Source organism: Periplaneta americana, chromosome 16, assembly GCF_040183065.1.
Source record: "Periplaneta americana isolate PAMFEO1 chromosome 16, P.americana_PAMFEO1_priV1, whole genome shotgun sequence".
In the NCBI taxonomy this organism is placed as follows: domain Eukaryota; kingdom Metazoa; phylum Arthropoda; class Insecta; order Blattodea; family Blattidae; genus Periplaneta; species Periplaneta americana.
Window position 1 is genome coordinate 19,935,614 of NC_091132.1, and position 26,484 is coordinate 19,962,097.

The following is a 26,484-nucleotide window of genomic DNA, read 5'->3' on the forward strand; positions in this document are numbered from 1 at the left end:
TTAAGGGGACACTTATGTGAGTTTTAAATCTTTTACAATTTTCATCCAATATTTATGAATTTTAAACTACATATACATGCCTACAATACTATCATCTGTACAAAATTTGGTGCCATTAAGGCTAATAGTTTTGAAATAATATTTTTTAAATGTATTTTATATTGACGTCATTAAAAAGGCTCCTTGCGTCACAATTTTCACAATTTTTAGTTCATATTAGCTCAAAAGCTTAAAATAGCCATGGAAACATAAATTAATTAGGTTTTTGAGCTCGGTCTAAATAGAGAGTCACAATAAATTTTTAAGTGGATTTTCTTAATTTTTCACCATTATTTCACCATAGTGTCCCCTTAAAACTAAAGAATAATGGTATTTTACAAACAACTTCAAATTAATATAACTCTGAAAATATTCAGATTAGGACAAATATTTATATGACATTTTTTGCTCAGAATGTCTTCGGAAATAAGCTCCGTAATTGACGGTAAATCCTCGTGAATCACCCTGTATATTTAAAAAAAAATAATAAGAGAACGCCAACGCCATGTCTTTTTTAAAAATTGTGAAACAGTAATTCGTATATCCAAGAATACGGTATATGAAAAGAAAATAATTCTTAATTGCCTTCCCCTCTGAGTATTTCGGCCAGTTTTTACTTACATCAAGGATGGTTCTTATTTTGTACAGGATATTGTTATAAATCACTGCAGCACATCCTGTATTTGGGCTATGCAACTTCTTTTGTTATTACGATCTTGAGATTTCAACAGAGTTAATTTACTGCATCAGAATTCTGAGTACATAAAGTGTAAACATTTCGTGAGTATTCCACGAAGGAACATGAAGAGCACGAATATACAGTTCACAGAGTATCATGACACTGACATTAGGAGGAAATGAAAGCTTAATTTCACACTCCAACTGCTAGAACTCCGCTACTCCTAAATAGGCTTCAAAGCTGTTCTGAAAGTTATGGTAGAGGTAAAAGCCATTCTTGTCCTAAGTCGAACCATGCAATGCTCGGTTCTATGTCTGAATATGGGAGCAGATTCCATTCATTTTTCGTGTTCTAGATAATTATGAGTCCAATGTGAAAATGAGAGCTGATATCACCAGAAGGTCGACGTTAATGCATGTTCCTGTAAGCCGAGCTATAAAAGAAGGTTACATCAATGAAGAGGCTATGTTAACAAGCTGTTAATGCAAATCGTGCGTATAAATGAAACAGTTTTACATCGTCACACTCGATATTGTATATCAATCGTACAAGGGTGAACCGAGTCTGATAGTACGGCTTAAATGACCTCACCTTGACCCAATGGCAAACCGGATATGAAAAAAGATACTTACGGGTTTACTGAATATAAGAAAAAAATCTATGTCATTAATATGACACTCACATACTTCACGGGTTTTTCAACAATTTTGTAAATTATATTACTGTTTGTAGTTTACCGTCTTCAACTGTCATTTACAAGACATTGGTAAATTAGACCATTTATTAGGTTGATGTATAAGTTCGTAGCGCTTTTGTTCGTCATCATAACACTGCGTTGTTAGGAGATTGTTTATCGTTTGTCATTTGTTATTTGGAGAGTTGTGCTTGTAAATACGACTTGAATTTTGCGATTTTGAAGAAAGTCTGTGCTATTTGTGGGCTAAAGAAGATGGAGTGTCAAGTGTAAAAAAAATACTTCCGATATATTATTTTGTTTGACTTTAATAGAGGGGCAAAGCCAGCGGAGGCGGCTCGAAAAATATTTGTGCCGTGTACTTGGAGAATATCATCGGAGAAAGCTCTACAAGAAAATGGTTGTCGTTTCAACACTCAATCATCATCATCATTGGCATTACGGCCCTTATAGTTTAGCCTTAGCCTCCCTCAGAACATCCGACCAATCACTCCTGTCTAATGCTCGTGTTCTCCATCTTCTAATTCCAGCTTTTGTTAGGTCAGCCTGAACATCATCCAGCCATCTCAATTTAGGTCGTCCGACTTTCCTTCTTCCTACTGGTAATGCATCTAGTAGAGCTTTGGGTGTGCGATTGTTCTCCATCCTGGCTACGTGTCCCAGCCACTCTAACCTTCTGAGTTTTATGTCAACAACAATGTTGTTTTCAACACACAATACCCCGAACAAAAGTTAATGTGCATTCACAGAAGATGATGTTATGAGTCTGGTGGGATAAAGAAGACGTCGTATATTAAGAACTGATTCTCAGGAATTTAACTGTAACTGCTGACATTTACTGCCAACGACTCAGAGGACATGCGGCCGCAACTGAAGAAAAACGACCGGAAAGACTGCAACAAGATAATGTACGCCCGCACTCCGTTAACATGACGAAAACAGCTATCCAGGAGCTTGGTTAGGAAGTGATTCCACACTCTCCATATTTTCCCGATCTTGTGTCCTCAGATTTCCACTTTTTCCGTTCTCTATCCAACAATCTTCAAGGAAACTCCTTCGATAACGAAAATGCTTCATAATTTGGCTTGAAGACTTATTTAATTTCAAACCAGCAGATTACTTCAGACACGAAATTGAAAAACTACCCACGCGATTGGTAGGAGAATATATTACTAATTAATTTCTGTCTTCTATTCAACTCAAATAAAAAATTTTGTCACAACAGGGGGAAAAACACTACGAACTTTGCATCAATCAAATATTATAAACTAAACAAGAAGATATTCGTTTCCTACATCGAATATAGAAGTCATTTTTAATCTCCTAAATCTAAATATCTAACTTCAAGGGTTTAATCACATGTGATTAGTTAATTTTTTTTTTTTTTACAAATTCGCATGATAAAACTCTCCATAGACTGTAAACGCTTCTAATATTGCTTCGATATTTACAAAAATTTACTTTTAAAATTCGCATTATGATTATATTACATGTCAAGCAACAGCAGTATGAAAGCAAACAGTTCAAGGGAAACAAAACTCTATAGCTGCATCTACACGGTTCAATTTTCCATGCGCGTACAGCATGCAATCTGGGAAGAATGTTGAAACAATCAAGTTTAAAAAGCGCGTTCAATTAAGATGCATGAAGATTTTGTGTCTACATGGTGCGCCGTTTTGAACGTCATTTTCACTACGTATATACAGTATGTTAATTAATATTGGCACACATGCATTACAGGGGCCAATCTCCTTATTGGTTGAATGGTATGAATGCTACTATCGATATGTATTGTTGTTATAATCGACATAAAAATGTTGCCAACTTCTAAATTAACAGTCAGTTTTACATTGTTGACTTGTAGCCTACTTCAAAATAGAAATAACGGCAGTAATAGTAAAATGTATTTCCCTTAACCGAAAATATAATACAAACTGACTAAAATCACATTAGTAGTAACAAACTGTTTAAATTCTTTCAATTATTTTTTTAATCTGGTAGCATTTAATGCTTATCGAATATCGAATGCTAAAAATGCTCATCGAACTATTACTTCCGCTGACCTTTTTTTGCGTGTAATGTGTGAGAGGTGGCCCCTATAATGCATCTGTCCCTTTATATTAAATATCAATCTTGTATTCATTGCTTGAATGCGTAAAGTTGAAAGAAAAGTTGAACCGTGTCGATGCACCTTATTATGGACATTTCATCGCTACTAAGTCGATTGTTGGCGTGTGAAATGGAGGCAATGATTTTATTACAGTGTATGAACATGCAGAAGCAGATTTTCAAACGCAAAGCATGATGGATGCTTCAATAAAATGGAATCCATGCACTGCGTAGTATGACGCGTGGTGTTTTATTACATAATTGTAGCTACGAAACTGGGTCAAACATACTCATGCACAAATACTACTTGTACACAACACATTTACAAGTGGAACGTGGAAAATTTACCTAATTCTTTGATGCTAGACATAAGGATTAAATTGCTTGCATTATATAACATAATCTAAAACACCAAATAAAGTGTCACGCAATATATGTGGGTATGACGGTAATAATTTAATCTGTAGAAGATTTATTCAAGAATTTATCTGATGCTTTCCTTTATGCAGTACTAATCCGATAACTTTTATACTGTTTAGTGTTACGAAATGTTAATCGGAGCTGATAATAAAGGGCCATTATTTCAATTTTTGCTTCGGGTGTATTTTTTTAAGGGAATTAGTTACTTCGGAATATGTATGGTAAGACTTTCCTGTGTTACATTTCAACATACCGCATTTACATGTTTCGACCTATTTATGGGTCATCTTCAGAACTCGTCGTTGTTGGTCTTGGCGCCACTTGTTCTGTTTCCTGTGAGGGTGTGTTCCTGTGGTATAGTGTAGAGTCAAAGAGTGTGTGTGCTTTGAAGATGAGTTGTGTGTTGAGAATTTCACTATACCACAGGAACACACCCTCACAGGAAACAGAACAAGTGGCGCCAAGACCAACAACGACCAGTTCTGAAGATGACCCATAAATAGGTCGAAACATGTAAACGTGGTACGTTGAAATTTAACACAGGAAAGTCTTACCATACATATTCCGAAGTGATACAGTGTTAAAAGTTGTGTAATCAAGATGTATGTAGAATTAGTTACGTTATAAGACGTAGGCCTATCACGTGACGTACTGCCTCCCTACTTCCTCTGAAATTAACTTTTTTCTTACCATAAACTGGGCTAAACTTGACGATAAAATTGAAGGATTTAAACCATGATATCAGATGCACTGAGCATAGGCTTACCATATATCAAGGTTTCTCCTGGACGGTCCAGAAAAAGGACTTTTGGTCTAGGAAACATTGACCCTGCTGAAATGTGCAGGAATTGAGATTTCGTTCCGTCTGGACGAGCTGGATATTCAGCTGTATTATGGATATGTACAGTATGTATTATACGATGGACTCTGCATCTTAAGCGAGGTGATGGGTGAAATTTCTACTTTCTACATTTTTCAAGCTATAGTACGTCCTTAATTTTTTGTGCACATAACCACAGTGTGATAATGATGTGGTGAAGTTTCATTTCTGTCAATCAATTAGTTTCTGAGTTATTAACAAAAATATTTTGAAAAATTTACATAATTCAAAATGAAATGGGACGCTCCATTTTTCAGTAAATTGTCTGATTTTTTTTTTTTGCAAGACTAGATGCATATTTAGAAAAACATCACTTATTAGTTTTCCTATATCTTTACTAAAAAAAGGAGGAAATAATTTTTATAACCACTGCATACATAAAAATATAAATTTTACATTGCCACTATAAATAATTCATTTTTATTTCAAAAAGTATTCATTTAATCATAAAACCCACACGCTATTTTGTTAACCACAGTGTATAGAACACGCAGTAAAAATTTCATGTTCCTAGCATCGAAATTGTAAGAGTCTTTACACTTCGAACCTGACGAAATGTGCTGAAAAACAAGATGTAAGAAAACCGTTTGTAAAATTTGCATGGAATTGCAGTTCAAGGGTACAGCCATTTACATAATGCGTAATTTTTATGCTTTCGAGCGTCATAGAGCATTGAAACTTTCTCAACACATAAATAAGATATCTACATATAGTCATTGATTATTCAATGAAGACGATGAAGTCCTCATATGTGAATATACAGTAAAGAGATTGCCGATTCATTTTTCACAAGAAAACGAAAACGCGATTTTTGACTGAAAATTACCAAAATTTCACCCGTCTCCCCCTTTAAGATGTGCTTCTGATAACAGTTTCTGGACAAAAAGTGGGGTGCATTTCTTTTTTTCGGAAATTGCCAACGTGCTGCGAATTACTGAAATTAGCATACCCCTATCATTTGTAATGTAAATTCCAGCATTTAATGCCTTCTGCGAAAGAATTTTTAGTTTACTCGGTCACATCTTAACATACGACAGAAATAGTTTGAAAATCCGATCTGGGCAGCAGAGCTGCAAGTGAAAGTTAATTCTGGAGTACCAGGTTCTGAAATTGTCCAATTTCTTAAGGACAATCCTAGTGTCATTTTTGCAGCAAAAAATGAAAATAATTACAGGCTTAAGACCATAAGGGGACTAATGATGAGTCGTGACTAAAAAGTTAATATTGTTTATACAGTGTTGCAAATTTCCATCATTTTGTCTTGTGATTTTCACTGGGTGCTTTTAAATATTATCATTGATGATCAGTATATCTCGGCTTACTTCTATGATTATTTTGTGTCAGTGCTTCCTTGTAAGTTTGAATGTAAAATATGAATAGTGCCCAGGAATCAGCTAGCATAAAGTTGGCATGAAGTTCATTATTTTCCCCTATTTCCTAAGTATTTTTTTATTGTTTTAAATCACAAATAGGGATAATGTTCTTTTTATTTATTTGTTTGTTTGTTTTTTTTTTTGTTTTATGGTCACGCTTATCCCACTTTACATTACATTTTTCAGTTTCCACACATGGGTCTACTTTTAACTTTTTATCCTGCTTATATAATACGTAATTTACTTGCTATTAATACAACATAGGTGCGAACAAATGAACACACACACAATTTTAGTGATGAAGATATTTTAATTTTAATTTAAAAAAATTCATTTTTATTTATAATAGGTAATAACCACTAATGTAGCAAAGGGTAACGCCTTGATTTCATCTAAGCAAAGATATAAACTAGCTCGTCTTTTATTTCTTAAGCGTTTATAAAAGTGAAATATTTTAATATTAAACTGTAGTTCTAATATTTTTTTTCTTTAGTAATACTGCTCAATTATCATTTGTTTTTAATCTAACTTGGAGAGGCGCTCGCCTTTCTGGTCTCCTAAATGAAGACTTTGTGTTACTACTTCATTTTAGATTGTCACTGATAATGTAAAATAAATGCGTTAGAAGTACTACATTTCAAATACTAAAATTAATATTAAGTAAGCAGTCCTTTTTCTGTATCCATTTTTCAAATGCCTGTTACTATAATTTAGCATGTTCCTCCGTATTACCCATGTAGACGATAAATTATGAAAATAAGGACATTCTTATTTACAGAGAATTTGCTCTTTTTTCCCCCATCTCTTTACAATGATATCAAACTTATACGGTTTCAAAGCTAGAATTCTCTCATTAGCATGTGAAAGAAGGGAAATCCGAAATAAACAAACAACACAGAGATCAGTACAATTTACTCCGGGACTTCCTGCCATCATTCGATTTCACTCTTTGCTTGCCTCTCATGGTTTCACTGCTATTTTAACCATTCTCCTCATTAACTCAAGTTAGAGAATGCTTTTTTCGCTTCTCCTCTCTTTTTTTTATACGATAGACTTTCTACTCAGATATTATTAAATTGTTACCATAGTAACCACAACCATAGTGATAGTGCTTATGTGTAAAACAAATGAAATATTGCATAGTGATATAAAAAATATTCTCTCACAGATGACATTAAAAACTGTAGGATGTAATTTAAAATGTTTTCGATGACATTAGAACTCTCCCAACGACAGACGCAAAAATATTTCTTTATAAAAATAAGGTTTGATGTATCTGAGCTTTTTGTTCAAAATCCCCTTATTTAATTTTAATTGCAATTATGCGTTGTTATTTTTTTTAAGCTTTGTATGTGCGTTTCCTCTTAAGAAACAGTACTGGTGTTTCCGCTTTCAAATTGTAACATAAAAAGGGTAATAGTTTCTAAGATATTCGAAAATTATATACGTATATTGATGTATATACTGTTTTATCTGACTGAAGTCACAGCCATATTAACATTTAAAAGTGTTGGTATTAATAATGTCGTAGGAGAGAATGAAAAGGAAACGCGTGGCCATACCCACAGAAAAGAACTTCGTATACACAATACCATATACGAAAGCAACAAGGACTGTATAGGTTACATAAAAGATGCTGTATAAATACGAATATGAATGGGTTACTGTGTTATATAATGCAAGCAAATGTAAGGATCTTCAGACGAAGCCATTTATTTAAAATCCATTGCATCCAGACAGATTATGTTGAAGCAACAAAGCAATGACATCTCCCACTGCCATTCTTACCCATGCGGAAGTAGATGAAGCATAGAAATCCTGCAAAAAATGAATACATAACCAATACCCACATATAAAGAGATTTTCAATGAAATATGAAGAACATCTGTAAAGAAAATTGAGAGTTATTAATTACCTAACTTGAAAAAAAAAGTTCACAAGAACATGAATGTCTTCAGACATTTAAATACTGAGTACCTGCAACGATTATTGCTTAGTGGACTGCATTATACTAATTTAATAACATGTGTAACTTATCCAATGAAACTTCCAATACAAGCAGAGATGAGAACTGCACCATAACACTGTCGACTGCTGAAAATATGGCACGGCAATTGTGGTGAGATTTCTTCGTAATATACATATCACGAAAATTCGCTGTTCTAATGTGTACTACATTGCCATGGACTAAAATGAGCTGTGCTGAATGGAAGCCAGCTGTATACTAATAATCTAACCTTGAAGGTCCTTCAGCCTGTGTTATCTGTCCATACTACGCAACACTAAACTTTCCCACGTTCGATCCAGGAGAAATGTACACATTTCCTCGGTAGTTGCATTCCATCGATAACAGCAAAAGGCGGACGCTCTATACGTTAGTTTAGTAGTTTATACATTTTTCTTTCTTTTCGGCTGTTGTACCTATTCTTTTTAATATCGACTTACAAACTAATACAGTCCCGTGAATGGAAGATACATATTTTTCATTGCCCACGCAGGGAATCGAGCCACGGATCGCTTGCATAGAAAGCGTACACTATCCTCACAGCCAAAGAGGCGAATTTATATAATATAAGGTGGAAGGAAACCTATTACTTCGATTCACAGAGGTAATAGATCAAGTCAATGCGAACAAGTTTTGCCAAATAAGTTTTTGCTTCTTGAGGTCACTGCTCCGCAATGGGGATGAGTGTAACTGTAATAAGCCACTCCGCAAGTCATGCGAGAGAAGAATATAAACAAAAACATCTCTCCTTAAAACCCATAAGTAGACTTCGTGGAATTGCCACAAGAATCGTAAGGTTTACTACGCACGCGGTATAGACTGTATGGGAAGGGGATGTGCAACGGATGGAGTATGCCTCTGATGTAAACACTGAGCAGTATACTGCGGTTATAATAAAACCTGTATTTCTTATTTTTTATTTTATTGGGTTATTTTACGACGCTGTATCAACATCTAGGTTATTTAGCGTCTGAATGAAATGAAGATGATAATGCCGGTGAAATGAGTCCGGGGTCCAGCACCGAAAGTTACCCAGCATTTGCTCGTATTGGGTTGAGTGAAAACCCCGGAAAAAACCTCAATCAGGTAACTTGTCCCGACCGGGAATCGAACCCGGGCCACCTGGTTTCGCGGCCAGACGCGCTGACCGTTACTCCACAGGTAAAACTTGTATCCTGCATTCAAGAAATAAAATGAATGATCATTGAAGTAGGAAATGTCTAAACATGTAAATACACAATTATTTTATAGTGAGATATATTGACTCTTAAAATTTAATGTAAGATACTCGCATCATCCTTGAATATGTGCATTTTGAGCGACTGCAAAATAACCTCCTCCGTTGGTCACTTAAACAGTTTTTATTTTGGGAAAATGTACGTTCAAAATCACACGATGTAATACGTACATATTTGAAGAACGGAAAGTCATTACTTTTAGTACACCAACTTCAGATATCTTGGCGTTACCTAATGGTACATAATTTATAACACGAAAGCAGAATTTTTAGCAATAATGTTTCTCAACTTACATTTCACTTTTTCTGAAATTAATGAATTGTTACTTTGGATAACGGTTTGTGATACTTTATCCACTATATTAAGGGCTTCTGAGAGTTGTAGATTAGACGATTCTAACAGAATGATGCTTTTGGACACGATTTTAAAATTAGAATCAATGAACAGAATATCTTCTAATAGCTGTTCAGAAGGCAATAATTTTACAGCTGCAACATCGGAACTGTCTGTGCTATCCAATTCATCAATTACCTCCATTATTTTGTCGTAATGTTCTTCATAATAATTAACAGCATCCAACCACGTTCCCCAACGAGTCAAGACTGGCTGCGGGGGTAAGGGGCAATTGTTTGGAACAGCGACAGTCTCGTTGTAGCATGTTTGATTGAATTCTTGTCTGCACTGAATAAATGGTAAGCTTTGACTATTCCAACCACAGCAATACAAAAACAAATGCTTACATAGGTATACATTAGCTGTAGCTGCTCTAGCTGTTTGGACCGGTCACAACTCTTAACATGAACTGCTTATACTACGAGACCGGGCGGTCGCTCACCTCCTCTATACTACCGTACATCGGCAACCTGATAGCATGCTGCGTGTGGCAATTCAACGAAGTCTAGCCATAAGTAAATAATATAATATAATATAATATAATATAATATAATATAATATAATATAATATAATATAAGTACAGAGATTAGTCCGTCCAGATCTCTCAGCTGATGACAAAGATAACAACAGCTGGGCTAGCTGACAGCATTTTATGAATGCACGACGCTGCTTTCACCCTGAACTGTTCTGTGCGTGATGCTTCATTCCTTCTTCCGTATACAGAGCAGTCAGACATGGGGCAATGCGACTCATTTCCAAGGCCGTGTCATCAGACTACTAATTGGTGATGCAGTTCCGACACTAGTCCTTCTAGGAGGCCTAGAGCGTCATATGCAATGCATGCATTAATGTTTCACAGTTTACATGCTCGTAAATCTTCACGATTCGGAACTGTGTAACACTCGACAATAAAAACCCACTGACACTTGACTTCGCGTGACGTTAAATTAACTGGTTACGAAACGACTTAACATCTTTAACACGCTATATGGTGCAGATATTCTGAAATAAACTCTGGCTTCAATAATATTGTAATAAAAAAGACCAATAGCTACGATAATTTATAATTAACATTGTAAAATTCCTTTGCAGCACGAAAAGTTACAATTGTTCGGACCAAATTACTGCATATTTTAAGGACAAAACTAAAATTCTATTAATAATTTATTATCATAATACATTGGGTTCTTAAACTGACTGAGCATATTGGAAATTAAATCAATAGCTTTCCCAAAGCACGCTATGAAATGTTTCTTATAAAGCAATTTTTATCTCGAAAAGGAAGTAAAAACGGGGAAAAATGAACTAAACCTTTTTTGTTTCAAATATCTCAAAGAATGAAATTTTACTTGAAGCAAGTAAAGCGATCGGTTTGGAAGTAAATCCCGAAAAGACAAAGTATATGATTATGTCTCGTGATCAGAATATTGTACGAAATGGAAATATAAAAATTGGAGATTTATCCTTTGAAGAGGTGGAAAAATTCAAATATCTTGGAGCAACAGTAACAAATATAAATGACTCTCGGGAGGAAATTAAACGCAGAATAAATATAGGAAATGCGTGTTATTATTCGGTTGAGAAGCTCTTATCATCCAGTTTGCTGTCCAAAAATCTGAAAGTTAGAATTTATAAAACAGTTATATTACCGGTTCTGTATGGTTGTGAAACTTGGACTCTCACTCTGAGAGAGGAACATAGGTTAAAGGTGTTTGAGAATAAGGTTCTTAGGAAAATATTTGGGGCTAAGTGGGATGAAGTTACAGAAAGTTACACAACACAGAACTGCACGCATTGTATTCTTCACCTAACATAATTAGGAACATTAAATCCAGACGTTTGAGATGGGCAGGGCATGTAGCACGTATGGGCGAATCCAGAAATGCATACAGAGTGTTAGTTGGGAGACCGGAGGGAAAAAGACCTTTGGGGAGGCCGAGACGTAGATGGGAGGATAATATTAAAATGGATTTGAGGGAAGTGGGGAGTGATGATAGAGACTGGATTAATCTTGCTCAGGATAGGGGCCGATGGCGGGCTTATGTGAGGGCGGCAATGAACCTTCGGGTTCCTTAAAAGCCATTTGTAAGTAAGTAAGTATATCTCAAAGAATAACCCCTGAAATTAATGACATTACTTACGGTTCACTCTATATATATCATTTAGATTGTCTGTTGTTAACACTACATAGCAACGTAACTGTCATTTGTTATTCAGTCCATGTCTGTAAATCTAAATGTAAACTCAGTGTATGTTTCATTCTGTTTAATAACGTCTTTCATTTGGTCTTAAGTTACATTTCAATATGTCTATTTATAAATTTATAAGTTATTATACAGTCTGATCCGTTTGGGTATGGATAATATTAATTTATTATTTTTTATTGGGTTATTTTACGACGCTGTATCAACATCTAGGTTATTTAGCGTCTGAATGAAATTAAGGTGATAACACCGGTGAAATGAGTCCAGGGTCCAGCACTGAAAGTTACCCAGCATTTGCTCGTATTGGATTGAGGGAAAACCCCGTAAAAAACCTCAACCAGGTAACTTGCCCCGACCGGGATTCGAACCCGGGCCACCTGGTTTCGCGGCCAGACGCACTGACCGTTACTCCACAGGTGTGGACTTAATTTATTATTACAAAAGCTATTATGATAGTAGGAAAAATTTCTTGCTGGTTATATTATGATTAAAAGATGGGTGTTTCCATATATGACAATCAACAATGCATAATCTGAAAGGATAAATGAAAATCTAGTGCGATTTTATGAGACACAGAAACTTTAATGTTTTAAAATCATTTAGTGTTATAAATGTTGCTCATGTATACACACACAATTTCACACTATTTTTCTTTTATGTGAGGAATCGAGATGGCTCATTTGAGCAATCTATATTTCACAACAAAGCGTGTTTACCTTTATAAAGGTGATATAAAAGTTATAACCAAATTAATAATGCGTTTGTGTATACAAAAACACTCCCAAAATAATATACACTAATGAAAAAAAAAATTATTTGATTAACAATATTTTCACCGTTACAATTACACATAGGTATATAAAAACTAAATTCGATGCAGGTATTCTCGTACGCACGCATCAAAACGTTTCCACATCATAAACCTCAATTAGTCAAAGACCTCACTAAAACAGTGATAGTATTGACATTGGACGTCAACCTGATAAAAGGGAATACCCTTGCATGTACAAACTGGAGCAAGAACACCAACATTTAATTATAGTTCATTTCTAACATTGCCGAATCTAGGACAAAACTTGCTAAGACAGAAAATTGTGATTCAGAAATAAGTACTTAAACAAGCAAGTGTGTTCAATTATTTGAGATTTCGTTTTCCAAACGAAGCAAAAGCGAGTGTCGCATATTGATACGTATCTTTTCATTGCACATTTAACGTGTTTCAAAGCAATTGACTTTCGTTAACATATCGTGAGTCACATCACCATTTATAGCTTATTTTTAACCATTACTTTACAAACATAAGGAAATTAAATCAATTAACATACACCCATATGAAAAGATTAGCAATAGCTTTGTTGCTATATGATTGTCTTTCCGCAGGCTGGCGATGCAAGGAGGGGGCTGGCCTAGGGACGAGGGAGGGGGTTGCTTGCTCGAAACCTGGGTACACATCGAACCTTAGTGTAGTCAGCCGGTGAGAGTTTGGGAATGCGTCTAGCTTGAGGGTTAACGCAACAGATCGTAACAGGTCGCAGTCCTAGGCCGTAGTGCCCTCTCCCGTAAATTCCGTTCCATATAATAATAATAATCCGTGGCGCTACAGTCCGTGAAGGGCCTAGACCGACTGCTGGCCTCACGCCCACATGCCGAAGCAGAGGTGGACGATCATCCAACCAGAATAGAGGTATCGTGTGGTTAGCATGATGATCCCCCCCAGCCGTTATAGCTGGCATTCGCAACCGGATTTCGCTACCTATCGTAGCTCCCCAAGTGCATCACGATGCTGGGTGGGCACCGGTCCCATACACTGGCCGAAATTTCATAAGAAAATTTATTCCCCCATGAGGACTCGAACCAGCGCGCATTCCCGTTCCATATAAATATGTAAATAATTAGATATACGACACAAGATTCTTCGTCTCTTATTCTCGATTAACCGTCTCTAACTGCAATCAGAATGACAATAAACAATATTTCCCTAGATTGGTACTTGTATTGTGAACCCAAAGTACAATAGGCAGACCTACAAATATGACGTAACTTTTTTTCTATCTTATTCCTCCAGTTGAGGCCTTTTCTGACCTAGTCTTGTGGCAGCAGCCTGGGTTCATTTCACATAGTGGCTTTCCAGTTTTTTTTATCACGAATTTCTTCGCCAGAGGAGTGTCCTCGTCAAATACTTTCACTGTTTGGTCGTATCCGGTCTCGTACGCTGCGCGCGGGTAAAAACACCGAAACTGATGCACATGTCATCTCAACTCTCAACTCCTAAGTTGACAGATCAAGTTCTTATCGTTAAAATCCGTACTGATCACACAAAATTACCTTGTCAGTATGTTCTGCTCAACGGTTGTCATAGTGATATCACAGGAGGCCTTGAATTTATGCAAAGGACATTTAATAAGATGTAGAAAAAATAATCTATACTAATAATAAATCTGTAGCCGAAATTTTTCTGGTAATTTTCGATTTTACAAAAATAATTGGTCCTAACATATATAATTAACCACCCTGAAACCGAAAATAACTTTTTTGAAATTTTTGTTTGTATGTCTGTCTGTCTGTCTGTGTTTGCTACCTTTTCACGTGATAATGGCTGAACGGATTTCGATGAAAATTGGAATATAAATTAAGTTCGGTGTAACTTAGATTTTAGGCTATATGGCATTCAAAATGCATTATTTAAAAGGGGGGTTATAAGGGAGCCTGAATTAAATAAATCGAAATATCTCGCTTATTATTGATTTTTGTGAAAAAGTTACATAACAAAAGTTTCTTTAAAAATAATTTGCGATAAGTTTTATTCCTTGAAAAATTTTGATAGGACTGATATTTAATGAGATAAATGAGTTTCAAAATTAAAATAACTGCCATCTAAGGCGGTGTAATGAAATAAACAAATGAATTCGTCTATAAGGGGCCTTGGTCAACAACAATCGAAAGCTATGAATCATAGCCTACAGAGAATGTTTCTGTGTTTGTATGAAGTAATATCGGAAGCTAAATTAACCGATTTGTATAATTAATTATTATTTCACCATTGGAAAGTGTAGTTTCTCTATATGGACATAATGCTATAATGTTATTACAGTAACTTCGGAGTGAATTGAGGACAGATGAGATTAAAATAGCTTCTTATGCACAAACAACTTGATAGGCTATTCTGTGTATTCGTTTCCTGTATTTCTTAAAATAATGTTTATCTCAGAGAATTAACGAACCACAAGAGTGTATTGATTTAGTATGCAGTAATAATATGTTAGCTTGGCATTCCATTATTTTATAATCCAAATTTTAACTATGCTCAATTGAATCGTGTTAAAATACATAAAATACATATGCATTAAATGCAATGCAAAAAAATGGGTAATGAGCCAAGCAGATTATGTTGCGCTGTTGTAAAATAAAATTTGTTCCTCCTGAGATTTGACATTTTTAAGTCGTTCTATAGAAAATTTTCATTCTACATCAGAGTAGCTAAAGTGATAGGAAGAGAAAAAAAAAAAGAGATTAGTGTCCATTTAATGGATGCATTGAGTAATAAACATTACAGTACTCATATTTTACGACATCTGAAAGTTTTAATCACAGAAAAAAATAATTTCCATTCAACTGTTTTTGATTAGCGCTTGTTTATAATTATTTAATTCATGGCCGCCTTATTCTCCATAGTGATAAATTGATATAATGTGTTATAAATGAGGAAAAAATGATGTTGTAAGTTTTGAGACCTGAAAAATCCAAAATTGAAAGAAAAAACAGTACATGGTGTCACTGAAAAAGAAACGGACTCTTGCCACATTCTTTATAAATGAAAACCGTAAATTTTGAAAACATGTTCAAAATATTCAGTTTTATTTCATCTTCTATTAACTTCTGCAGACAGAGTTTCTTCATAAAATAAAACATAGGAAAGATACGTGCAGTGTTCCACACTTTTTACTCGTCTAGTAACAAATACGCTGATATGGGAGAGAAAATTAGACGGAATTTTATATGGAGCGATTTCTAGCAATACCCGTGTTACTTACCAATTTATTATACAATTACTACTAAACCGAATGCATTTCTGTGTGAAATTGTATGTTTTACACCTATAAAAGTTATCATAGAAACACTTACTGACTGAATGATTTGATTGGTTGATTAAACTGATAAAATTTGTGATAACAGTAAGTGTCATATAAGTAAAGAACCGGTATTTTGCTGTTGATGTTGGAAGTATGCCATTTAACTTGATTCCAATTGCAATTACTGTACATCCATTACAATGTAATAAAATTTCAATTTTCGAGGATGTAAACGTTATCGAACATAAAATTCCATGTATTAACTGTAAACGTCATTCAATAAATCTGTCAATAACACGGAGTAAGTATAGCAATGAAAACAAAATTATGTACACTGAGGACGGATTTCCAGTAGAAAGTTACAAGACTCCAGTACCTTTCCTCTCCCGCCGAACAGATGAGCGTTTCCAATCATCTCTCTTCCGCTTCCTGTTTCACACGGACGGATGAAATGTTTGTGTGTGCGGGTGCCGGCACAAGATGTGGCGTCGGAAGCCTTCAGCAGTCGACTAACAGCGGACCGACTGTAGTGGCACACTTATACGATGTGGCAAGACCACCGCCTCCCTCTGCTACTGTCAGTCCCTATCTTTCTCCTACTGACAGTTCGCAGTTACACAGCAATTTTAAAATACTCCAATAAGGCAGAACGGATCTTTTCTTTTGTTTACATTTCCCCCCTCCTATAAGCCTATTGTCACTCACGGTCGTACAGAAAAATGCACCAAATAGACCCATAAAATAGATACCAAATCGCATTAAGATAATCACAAGCCTAACGATGATGTCAGCTGCTAAAAAACAGGTTTCTTGCTAAAACATAAGTATTATTATCGTTTCCGACGTAGCCCCATGGTTTAAAAAGAAATTCGCATTTTTTATGTACTCATTCCATGTGTCCTTGCAACGTCAACAGTCGCAAGTTAAATAGCTCTGCTGTGCAGGTGTATTGAAAGTTTATATACCAATGCTTCGCTCGGATGAATACATCCCGCTTTTCAACAAAAAAATCTGCAATTTAACAAATGCAAAACTTTCTCCGTACGATCTAATAACTGTCCTCACGAAGTTTCACTACATTCTGTACAGCAGTGTTTACAGTTTTACTTCATTCGCTAAAATTTAAGTTCACAGTATGTTACATTAGTATTTGTAAACACCTGCATAGAATTGGAATATATCAGTCCCCTAACTGCCCACTGTGCAACTCAAACCAAGAAATGGATTCGGAACACCTCAAAATCTGTGCTTCAGTGGCTGACCATATATTGGAGTGCAAGAGGTCAAATGACTTTATTGTCAAACACTCCTGGCATTTAGAAAACAACCAAGAAATGGATTCATAGTATAGTATAGTATAGTATTAGCATAGAATTGAAGAGTCCACTGCAAGAATGATGGATGTCATTTGGAATACATTTTGCAGGAGAAGCAATTGAAAGTTTGAAATGCTTAGCGCTCAAAGCTTAACTGTGATTTTCCGATCATTACTGGACAATGACTATCAGTGTTAATGCCATATAACTCTCTATGTACATTCTACTGGGTGTTCATTTCAAAGTGTGTCATGACGTCACTGTTGTTGGGTCACCGATTTGAAGCGAGTTTCAGCTTATATGTTAGAGAAGTTGCCTATTATTTAAGGCGTTCTTCAATCTGAACTTGAGAACGTGTACGGTATAACTTGAACGTCGTAGCAACAGATGGCGGTCTGTACGGTCTGTGTGCTACCATAACCTCTTTCGAACTGTGTTTTGCGCCGGCAAGTCGTACGCAGGCTATTTGTTATTATCGGTTGCGTACGGTAACATTCCACAACACAAATCAAATGCTCCGTGTCCATGTTGATCGTCGAAGTTAATGTCAACAAATACGTAAGTAATCGTCTTAACCCTCTCCCCATATCCCGACAGTACGTATTTCCAAACAGTTCACATTCCTGCCACTAACGGCGTTACCGTACGTATCGGCACGTACTCTTCAGAATGAACGCCGTACTTGCTAGCCAACTTCTCTGCCTCTTAGATTATACACCTGAGCTGCGGAAGTGTAGGAAGATTGAATTCTCTAGGCTCATCAGCTAGCCACATGACGGCATACAGCGAGCCAAGACGCATTTTGAACTGAACACCCAGTATATGTCTTAAGCTATGCATTGACAGTCTTGGTTCATTTTCGACAAGAAAGTGACATCCATCATTCTTGCAGTGGACTCTTCAATTGAAATATATCAGTCCTCTAACTGCCCATTGTGCAACTCAAACCAAGAAATGGATTCGGAACACCTCAAAATCTGTGCTTCAGTAGCTGACTATGACAATATCTTTGAAAAATATTGAGTGCAAGAGGTCAAATGACTTTATTGTCAAACACCTGGCATTAGAAAACAACAACAACAACATTAATATTTGTTCGCTGTTTGCATATGCGGCGGTTAGAAACGAGTGAGCCAATAGAAGAATTTGATAGCAAGCACATTAGGAAAAAAATGTATTTTGTGCGTATTTGCTTGGTTTCCGCACAAAACCAATCCGCGGAAAGTCTAAAATTCCACATTCAGTATTCCCAACCTAACACACATAACAATTTCCCTCTTCTTACCGCTTAAGTGACATATTGATTTTACTGCTTTAGGCATTTAACATTATTTTTAGAGACGTTCAATATAGTAATAATTATAAATTGGAAACTTACCACTGCAATTTCACCTAATTTGCACTGTGAATTATTGTTTTTAAATATTTGCAAAAATTAAGTAAACTCTAAATCATTACATAACCTTACCGTTTGTTTTAAGTTCGCATTTATAGACTGGGGGGGGGAAGACAGACGTATATCACGACCTGCTGGAGAATAGTAAACACAGAAAACATTTTAAAGCAACAATGTTGAAGAAAGATATTTTGTTTTCCAAATTTGCCGTCATTAAACAGAAACCAAGATGGATATTTCATTGTAACTAATTAGAAATTCCTCTTTCAGGTATGTAATAAACGATCTTCGCACAAAATAATGTACGATACATGAGCGGTATGTTTTCTTTCAATTCTCGGAAATTAAAAAAGCTCAACTACGTTTCGCTTTTTCAAACTTTTCTTCGAACATGAAAACTTCAACATACCGCTCTTGTAACGCATATTACTATTTTTTGCACAATCGTGTTTTTTTTTTACAGCTATTGTTGTTAGGTCTTGAAAGTTAGAATTCCCACACAGAAACTTGTTGCTAGGGAAACCATTCTTCATAACATAAAACTACACTGAAATAGACCCATTACAGTGCACTTATTGTTACTTAGTTACCATTACAGTACAGTTTCGCGAAGGCTTTAAAAGAATATTGCTCTAAATTTGCAATGCAAACTATATTGTTTTTGCAATTTTAAAAATATGATTGTGCAAAAATTGTTGTACAATATACGTTTGTGAAGTGCATTACAAAATCTCGGAAATTGAAAAACTCGCTCTAATCGTTTTTCAAATTTTTCCTCGATTTTGTAAAAAGCACTTCTCAACCTTGTACAGCCCCTATTAGTTCATCCCTCTGCTTACTATTTCTTTAAGCGAAACGTCTTTAGGCAGGGTAATTTTCCCTAAATGTAACTAAATACAGGTAATTCAAATCTTTAAAAAAGCTTGCGCGATACATCTTGAATAATACAGATCTTTTCCTACAGCGTAGAAAAATTCTCTTTTATTTTAGTACGACAAATATCTTTCAAATACTTTATACAATATAAAGGAACGGATGACTGAATTTTTGTGAAAATTGATGAAAAAAATGATTTTTTTACTTCTGTTTTACAAAAATACAATCTTTCTCCTTCCGAAAAAAAAATAAAGTTTTTGAATTTTGTTTTACAAATCTATAATCTTTCTTCTTCCGAAAAAAGAAATAAAGTTTCGCAATATAAAAGGCTCTCTGATGTCACAGCCCACTTCTTCACTGTTTCCTTACATTTCATTATTCCAAGATTCTTTGTATGCAAAATGTTCCTTGTGAAACAATTCTTGACCTGTTGCCTTGAATTACAAAAATAATTTCCGTATAAAATTTTCGATTTAATGAAATTTTAACAAAATTCCTCAATAATAAGTATACTCGTGTGACATGAAAAGCCAGCATAAATTTTAAAACTGTATTTGTCACAAATCATAACAAAAAGAATGAACTTAAAAAAATTAAAATATTTCATAGGGGACTTTTTCTAACGGATAACAAAAATTATGGTGTCTACAAAACTATTGGACCAAATTAAAAATATTTTGTACACTATCACATAAGAACGCAACAAATGTGTGATATAAATTTCAAGAAAATTGAATTAGTTAAGAAGTTCCAAAATTCAGTCTTCGGTCCTCTTTGAAAATCTGAAAATAATGAAGACTTTTCTCTATAACGTAGAATTTTTTTTTTATTTATAGTACGAATTCTTTATACATTTAAATTATCTAAATTATATGTGAGAGAACTTTTTTTATTTATTGTTCAATTTTTTTTAGTACGAGAAGTATATAAATGATATTATATCTTTATAGTCAATATATCTGCAGTGCTTGGGAAAAGTGCATAAGTCAGTTTCCACAAACCTTTTTTGATAATTTATTGACAACTTACACTGGTTTATGTCGATTTTATTTTTTTCTGTATGAATTATTGTAATGGGAGAAATACTTGTGTATTTTTTTCCAAGCGAGCAGATGTTCCGTAAGTTGTCAATAAATTATCCAGAAAGGTTTGTGGAAACTGACTTATGTCACTTTTCCCAGGCACTGCAGATAATAATAATAATAATAATAATAATAATAATAATAATAATAATAGCAAACTCCCCCTCATTGAGGGTAGTCCTTACGGACTCAGTATATCCTCAAAAAAAATTATTATATATATGTAAACACAGATATTAAATTTTAAAGAAGGGAAACGAAGAAAAGGGTGTGAAAAATTACAATTGCTATTAATGTGGCACCATGTGATTAATTAGGATTTGGCAGGATTTTTTTAACACAATTATCACAATGTCATCCTTCAGAGATGTTGGCAGAGCAAACTGCCGTCGAAATTCTTCGAAAAAAGCTGGTATAGTCCGTCGAGCACCTATAAGCAAGCCGAATACCTCAACGTGAATTAAGGCATATTTCAGCTTGAAATAGTTGACTGTAGGCTCATAGATCGACTTCTTCTCAAGGTGGACCTCGGCTGGCTGATAACATTCTACTTCAAAACGTATCGTGGGGTCCACAATGATGCCCTGTTTAGTGTCAGCATTGTACGCTAAAATATCTACTCGTTTCGTTGACCCATTTTCAGCTAGACAGGAGATTTCTTCTTCTACTATCCAGCCCTTATTTCTTAATGCGGCAGCAATTTTGGATCTTACAAGATGATGTCTGGAGTTCCTCAAGAGCAATCCCTGTTCACAGAATCCCATGACGTGTGCTAAAGTTTCAATCTCCGGGCAGCCATGTCTGCACCGGGTACCGTTGAGAGATCTGCCGGGAACGGAACGAACAGCTGCTAAATTTGCTGTCATTTTCAGGCTAGACATCCATTCACTAGTCGAAAGTTCTTCCTTGTTTGCAGTGTTTTCATTCATTCATAAAAAAATAAAATTAGTTACTATATTCAATAAAGCAATATTTAAAAAACATTGATAAAATCGATTAAAAATCAATAAAATTGTAAATGCTAAATATGTTTCGAGATTCTGCCTTCCCATCATCAGCAGCTGTATTGACGCAAATTATGTCGTTAGGTATGCTTGTGCATCTTGCTGTGTCTTGATGGTACATTTCGGTTTGTAATAATTGGTGTTCTTTGGTGTACGACACTTTATTCTTTCCGTGGCTAACGAGAAAGACAGGCTTCGGCACGAATAGGAGTCACGTGATTATCATGGTCTAGTCATGGCCATCTTGACAATCGCCTAATATAAATACATGTCCAAAATTCTTAAAAAAAAAAAAAAAAAAACAAAGGAATTGCTATATTGTATTTATATATGAACTAGTTCAATGTCGGCCATGTTCTGACCAAGAATGTGAAGTCGCGCAGTAGCCTGTCTTTCTCGTTAGCCACGATTCTTTCGCGAGACAGAATATGCACTTCATTTCACAGATTTAAACTTAATCAGTTGGTGGTCCCAAAAGTTTCCCCTCCTTGCTAGAGCTTTAAGAACTCTGCTCGCTTAGCAATATGAATAATTTTATTTCAGATGAAGGAACATGTAAGATAAATATAATAAACTCTATACAGATGACAGCTGCATATGACGACTAGTAAAACTGATTTTTAAAGTGACAAAGTATTGGCTGGTATATTTTGCCCGAAGTGCTAACATTCAGAGACAAGGTCACTTTACGTGCTATAAACCTATGACATTGGCCTCTATACTTCACTTTCCTTCACATGAAAGTCATGCTAAGGATTATCGTCCTCGAACATCGAAGGATTGCCACTGCTAAATATGCCACTGTGATGTAGGCTTTCGTGGATCGTATGATCAATGGCAGGTTCAACAATTACCTATCCATGGAAATTACTGTATTTATGAGCTTGATCTAATGGACATCATGATGCCACACACAAATTAGGTCCTATTTAACTTTAGAATATATTAAAACTTCATTTGAAGGTTTTTTTTAAAAGAACCATAGTCCAAAAAATGCAAATTTGAGATATTAAGCATGTGGTGGGCGTATTCAAACGCCATCTACTCAATTAGTTGTTAGTGGAAAAAAACACCATAGGCCTATGTTATAGGAGTGGACATTTTCAGTTTTGTTCAGTTGCATCATGATGTGTTACAAAACGTTTTACTGTTCCTAAAGCAGCAACAGCGCTATTTAAGTTACAAGCTTGATGGGGGTAAATATGGACATTTCCATGAATTTCAAAGAGTGCAGAAACTTAGCAATGGACACGTACTGTATTTCGCGTTCTTACATTTTCACAGCAAACTTAATTTCGAGCAAAATTGATTTAGAACGTATAAATTTCGTTTCGTACTTATGCGATTTAAAATACGATCGTATGTGTAAGAAACGAATAGATTATAAACATTAAGTTATATCTGAAATAAATTAACATGGAAAATATAGCCTATGAATTTTGCCAGAACTTCAGGGAGAAAAAAAAAAGAATATTAAATAGGTATGAAAAACGTATAAAAGAACTTTTACTGTACCAAATTTTAGATATTGTTGTGTATTCCTCCAAAAACTTCAGTTCCCTCAGTATAGCCGCCATTCGACCTGAGAATTATCTAGTAAATTGCAAAAAAAATAAAATTTTAACTTTCAGGATTGCAGTATTATAAATTTTGGATATAAATTCTGTGGTGTTCGGGTAAAGGGGGATAAGTCATTTCTTTGTGCAGGTGGACTTTTGTTCCCAGATGAACACACAAGTTAAATTTTACAAATGAGTGTGCAAAAATCAAAGAATACTAGTAGTTGATGTGTTTTATTTGTGTAGAAAATTATTTACAACAAGAGTCCGAAGTTTAATTTTCATTTATCTCCAAACTCATTTTTATGACTTATCTCCCTTTACCCAAACACCACAGAATTGTTATTATATCATTATTATAAACTTTCATCTTTCAGAAAATCAACACGTTGATGCTCAAGTTCGTAGCGTTTTTGTTTTCTATGGCAACGGACTATTGTAAACATTTTTGAGATTTGTCTTTTGCCATTTTAATGTCATATATATTGTCTTGACTTTTTTCCATTTTTAAGGACGTTTGTGTCAATAATTATGGGCTATAGTAAATGGAGTGTGAAGTAGAAAAAGAACGAACATTTTCACATAGCCCTTTGAGTTTAACCGAGGAATTACGGCATCGCAGACCACTAGAATCATTTGTGTCGTTTAAGAGAAGAACGTCATCAGGGAAAGTAACTTACGACACGAAAATTTTCAAAGAGGTCATCTTCACATGAATGATTCTCTATGTTCAGAAAGACCGTCAGAAAATCTTGATTAAGACTATTTAAACGCTTTAATTCACGATGGCATACGTCAATCAATTAGGGGAACTGGCAAATATGATGAACTGTAACCAACCATCAGATATCGGTACACTCCATGGACAAAGTTCAATGGTTGCATAATATGTACTGAAAAGAAAATAACACTGAATAAGACAGGGAAAAAAACCGTCATTAGTAAAAGGTAACAGCAGAATTTAAACTGCATTATTACTGATAGTGTAAATCATACTCTTAGAACGTAAAAAAAGAACTTTCCGCTTTAACGTAGGAATTTCTTGTTTTAGTTAATAACGCCGGGGTATCCCCAATATTTTTAAATTCTCCGAATTTCTTCTGTTATGTAGATTATAATATGGTGAATTTACTATGAAATCCGAAAGAAAAACAATTCCTTTAGCAATTAAAAACACATTTAAGATTCACTTTGATTACGAACTTGGCGACAAGGATCAAAGCTGAACACTCCATTTGGTGAAGCATATGTTCGAGATATTTAAAAGGTCAGTTAAAAAACAACACGCATGGTCAATATAAATTCCTGGCACAATGATACGAAGAGGAAGATCATTATTTACTCTTGTTACTTCTTTTAACTAATCTCTCCGACATTTCCTCGAAAAATAACAGACCATGTTTATCTGAATCTCCCATCAAGCCTTAATACTCGTGCTTGTTAAGGATTGTAAGAGAATAAAGTCCCTCCTTAGCTACAATTTCACTGTTCGCTAAGGATAAGTTAATTAAAAAAAATTACATATTATGTAACCAGTAAGTTTTTTGTCTGAAATTTCAAGATGGAGTTCATTCACTAATTTCTTGCTTGATAGTTAATTAAATAGCATTTACTTTTAACTTAATTCTATTTCCTAATATTTAATTTCTATCTAATTGTCTTGTTTTATATAGTTCTTGAGTATTTATAATGTTCAATTATCCTTACCTATTTTAATATTGGGTTTGTGATTATTTTATTAGGACTACCTATTGTATTCTATTGTTTCTGGCTGAGTGAAAGAGAAGGCCTGATGGCAATAACTACACCAGAATTAATAAATAAATTATTTAATACATAAATAAATACATGAACATATAAGAAGAAGAAGAAAGTTAGCTTCCCTTATGAATAGGTTACCAGATTTGACAAAGCGTATTACATATAATTTGTAAACACACCTAAAAGGTAAAATGATATGCATTTGAAACGATGAGGGAATCGAATATACAAAATGTCAGAAAAATTTACACTTAAGTAGCGTTTGTGCTCATTTACAGTTAAGAAAGGAAAAAAAAAATATCATCAGATAGGTTGGTTAGAATGATATGAATGCCATATACCGCGAGAAAAATAATAGTACGGATTTATTGGCATTGATATCTAAACCAATCAACAGCCATCGGTTAAGATAACTTGAAATTTCCATTATCGCTCCCACACAAATGATTTCTCAATATCTGAACCGATCCTTTGAGGGCACTAATGTCTATTTCCTTCACAATGCTGTGTGTTAGCCCTAAGTTTTTACATTTGTTGGCAAAGAAGGAGGGTATGGTACCTCGTGCTCCCACCATCAGACCTATTACATCAATGTGGGACAAGCTATATTTATCTTTATAGAACGGGATTGTTGGTTCATAGATCCGTTTCTTTTCACTGTCCACCTCATTAAAAAATAAATTATCTGTAATGAAATATTATTCATTATAATTTCAAACAAATCAATGGCGTCACATTGATGTGTGAATCGTTTCGACTATCAATTGCATTGTTATCTCGAGACTTGGCCTCATGGAATTATAAAGTAGCTAACGAGAAGGCTCCGACCTGTTACATTTAAATGCAAGGAGTATAAAGACAGGAATACCACACTATAGGCCTAATAACAATAACAATCATGAATCCCCTGTCATTTTTTTTCTAAATCTCGCAGTGTAATCTCTAATTGCTCTCTCTCTCTCCGCAAGTTATCTTGATAGCTGAAGAAGAAGCGCGGGGAAAACAGGATAATCCTAGCAGTAACGCCTGTATCCCTCGTATTAGTCGGATAAAATACGTTTGTTTTGTGTGATCAAAGAATTAATTATGCTTATTACTGCCTTATGTAGCAATACGAGATTCACCAAGGCCATTTACAGTGAGGAAATGGAGGTTATAAGGATTGTGGTTGCTTCTTGTGATGAAGAGACGCATAACAAATGTCTGACTATAATATTAATAAGGCACATGGCACGGTTTAAAATTTCACAGCCATGGAAAGGTGGTGAGAGTTTTGGTTAGTTTAATTTCTATACGATAAACTGATTTAAAAGCTTAATTCCATAATCTTCATTAGCTTGTAAAGGAATATTGTAATTGCACGTTTGATAACGATATTAAATTTA

The 26,484-nt window shown here is 34.8% G+C and overlaps 1 protein-coding gene across 3 annotated transcripts in view; it reads right to left on the reverse strand.

Annotated features, from left to right (window-relative positions):
* Window positions 1-26,484, reverse strand: part of Papss (PAPS synthetase) — a 96,387-nt gene that overhangs the window by 24,206 nt on the left and 45,697 nt on the right. Inside the window, exon 2 of one of the 3 annotated variants that reach the window (XM_069813046.1) lies at window positions 7,983-8,012. The exons of 1 other annotated variant lie outside the window; for it this stretch is intronic. In XM_069813046.1, coding sequence (XP_069669147.1) covers window positions 7,983-8,012 — 30 coding nt within the window. Of the gene's footprint in view, window positions 1-7,982; window positions 8,013-16,481; window positions 16,652-26,484 lie in introns of those variants that run through there. One more of the 3 variants, XM_069813047.1, reaches the window with a different exon arrangement.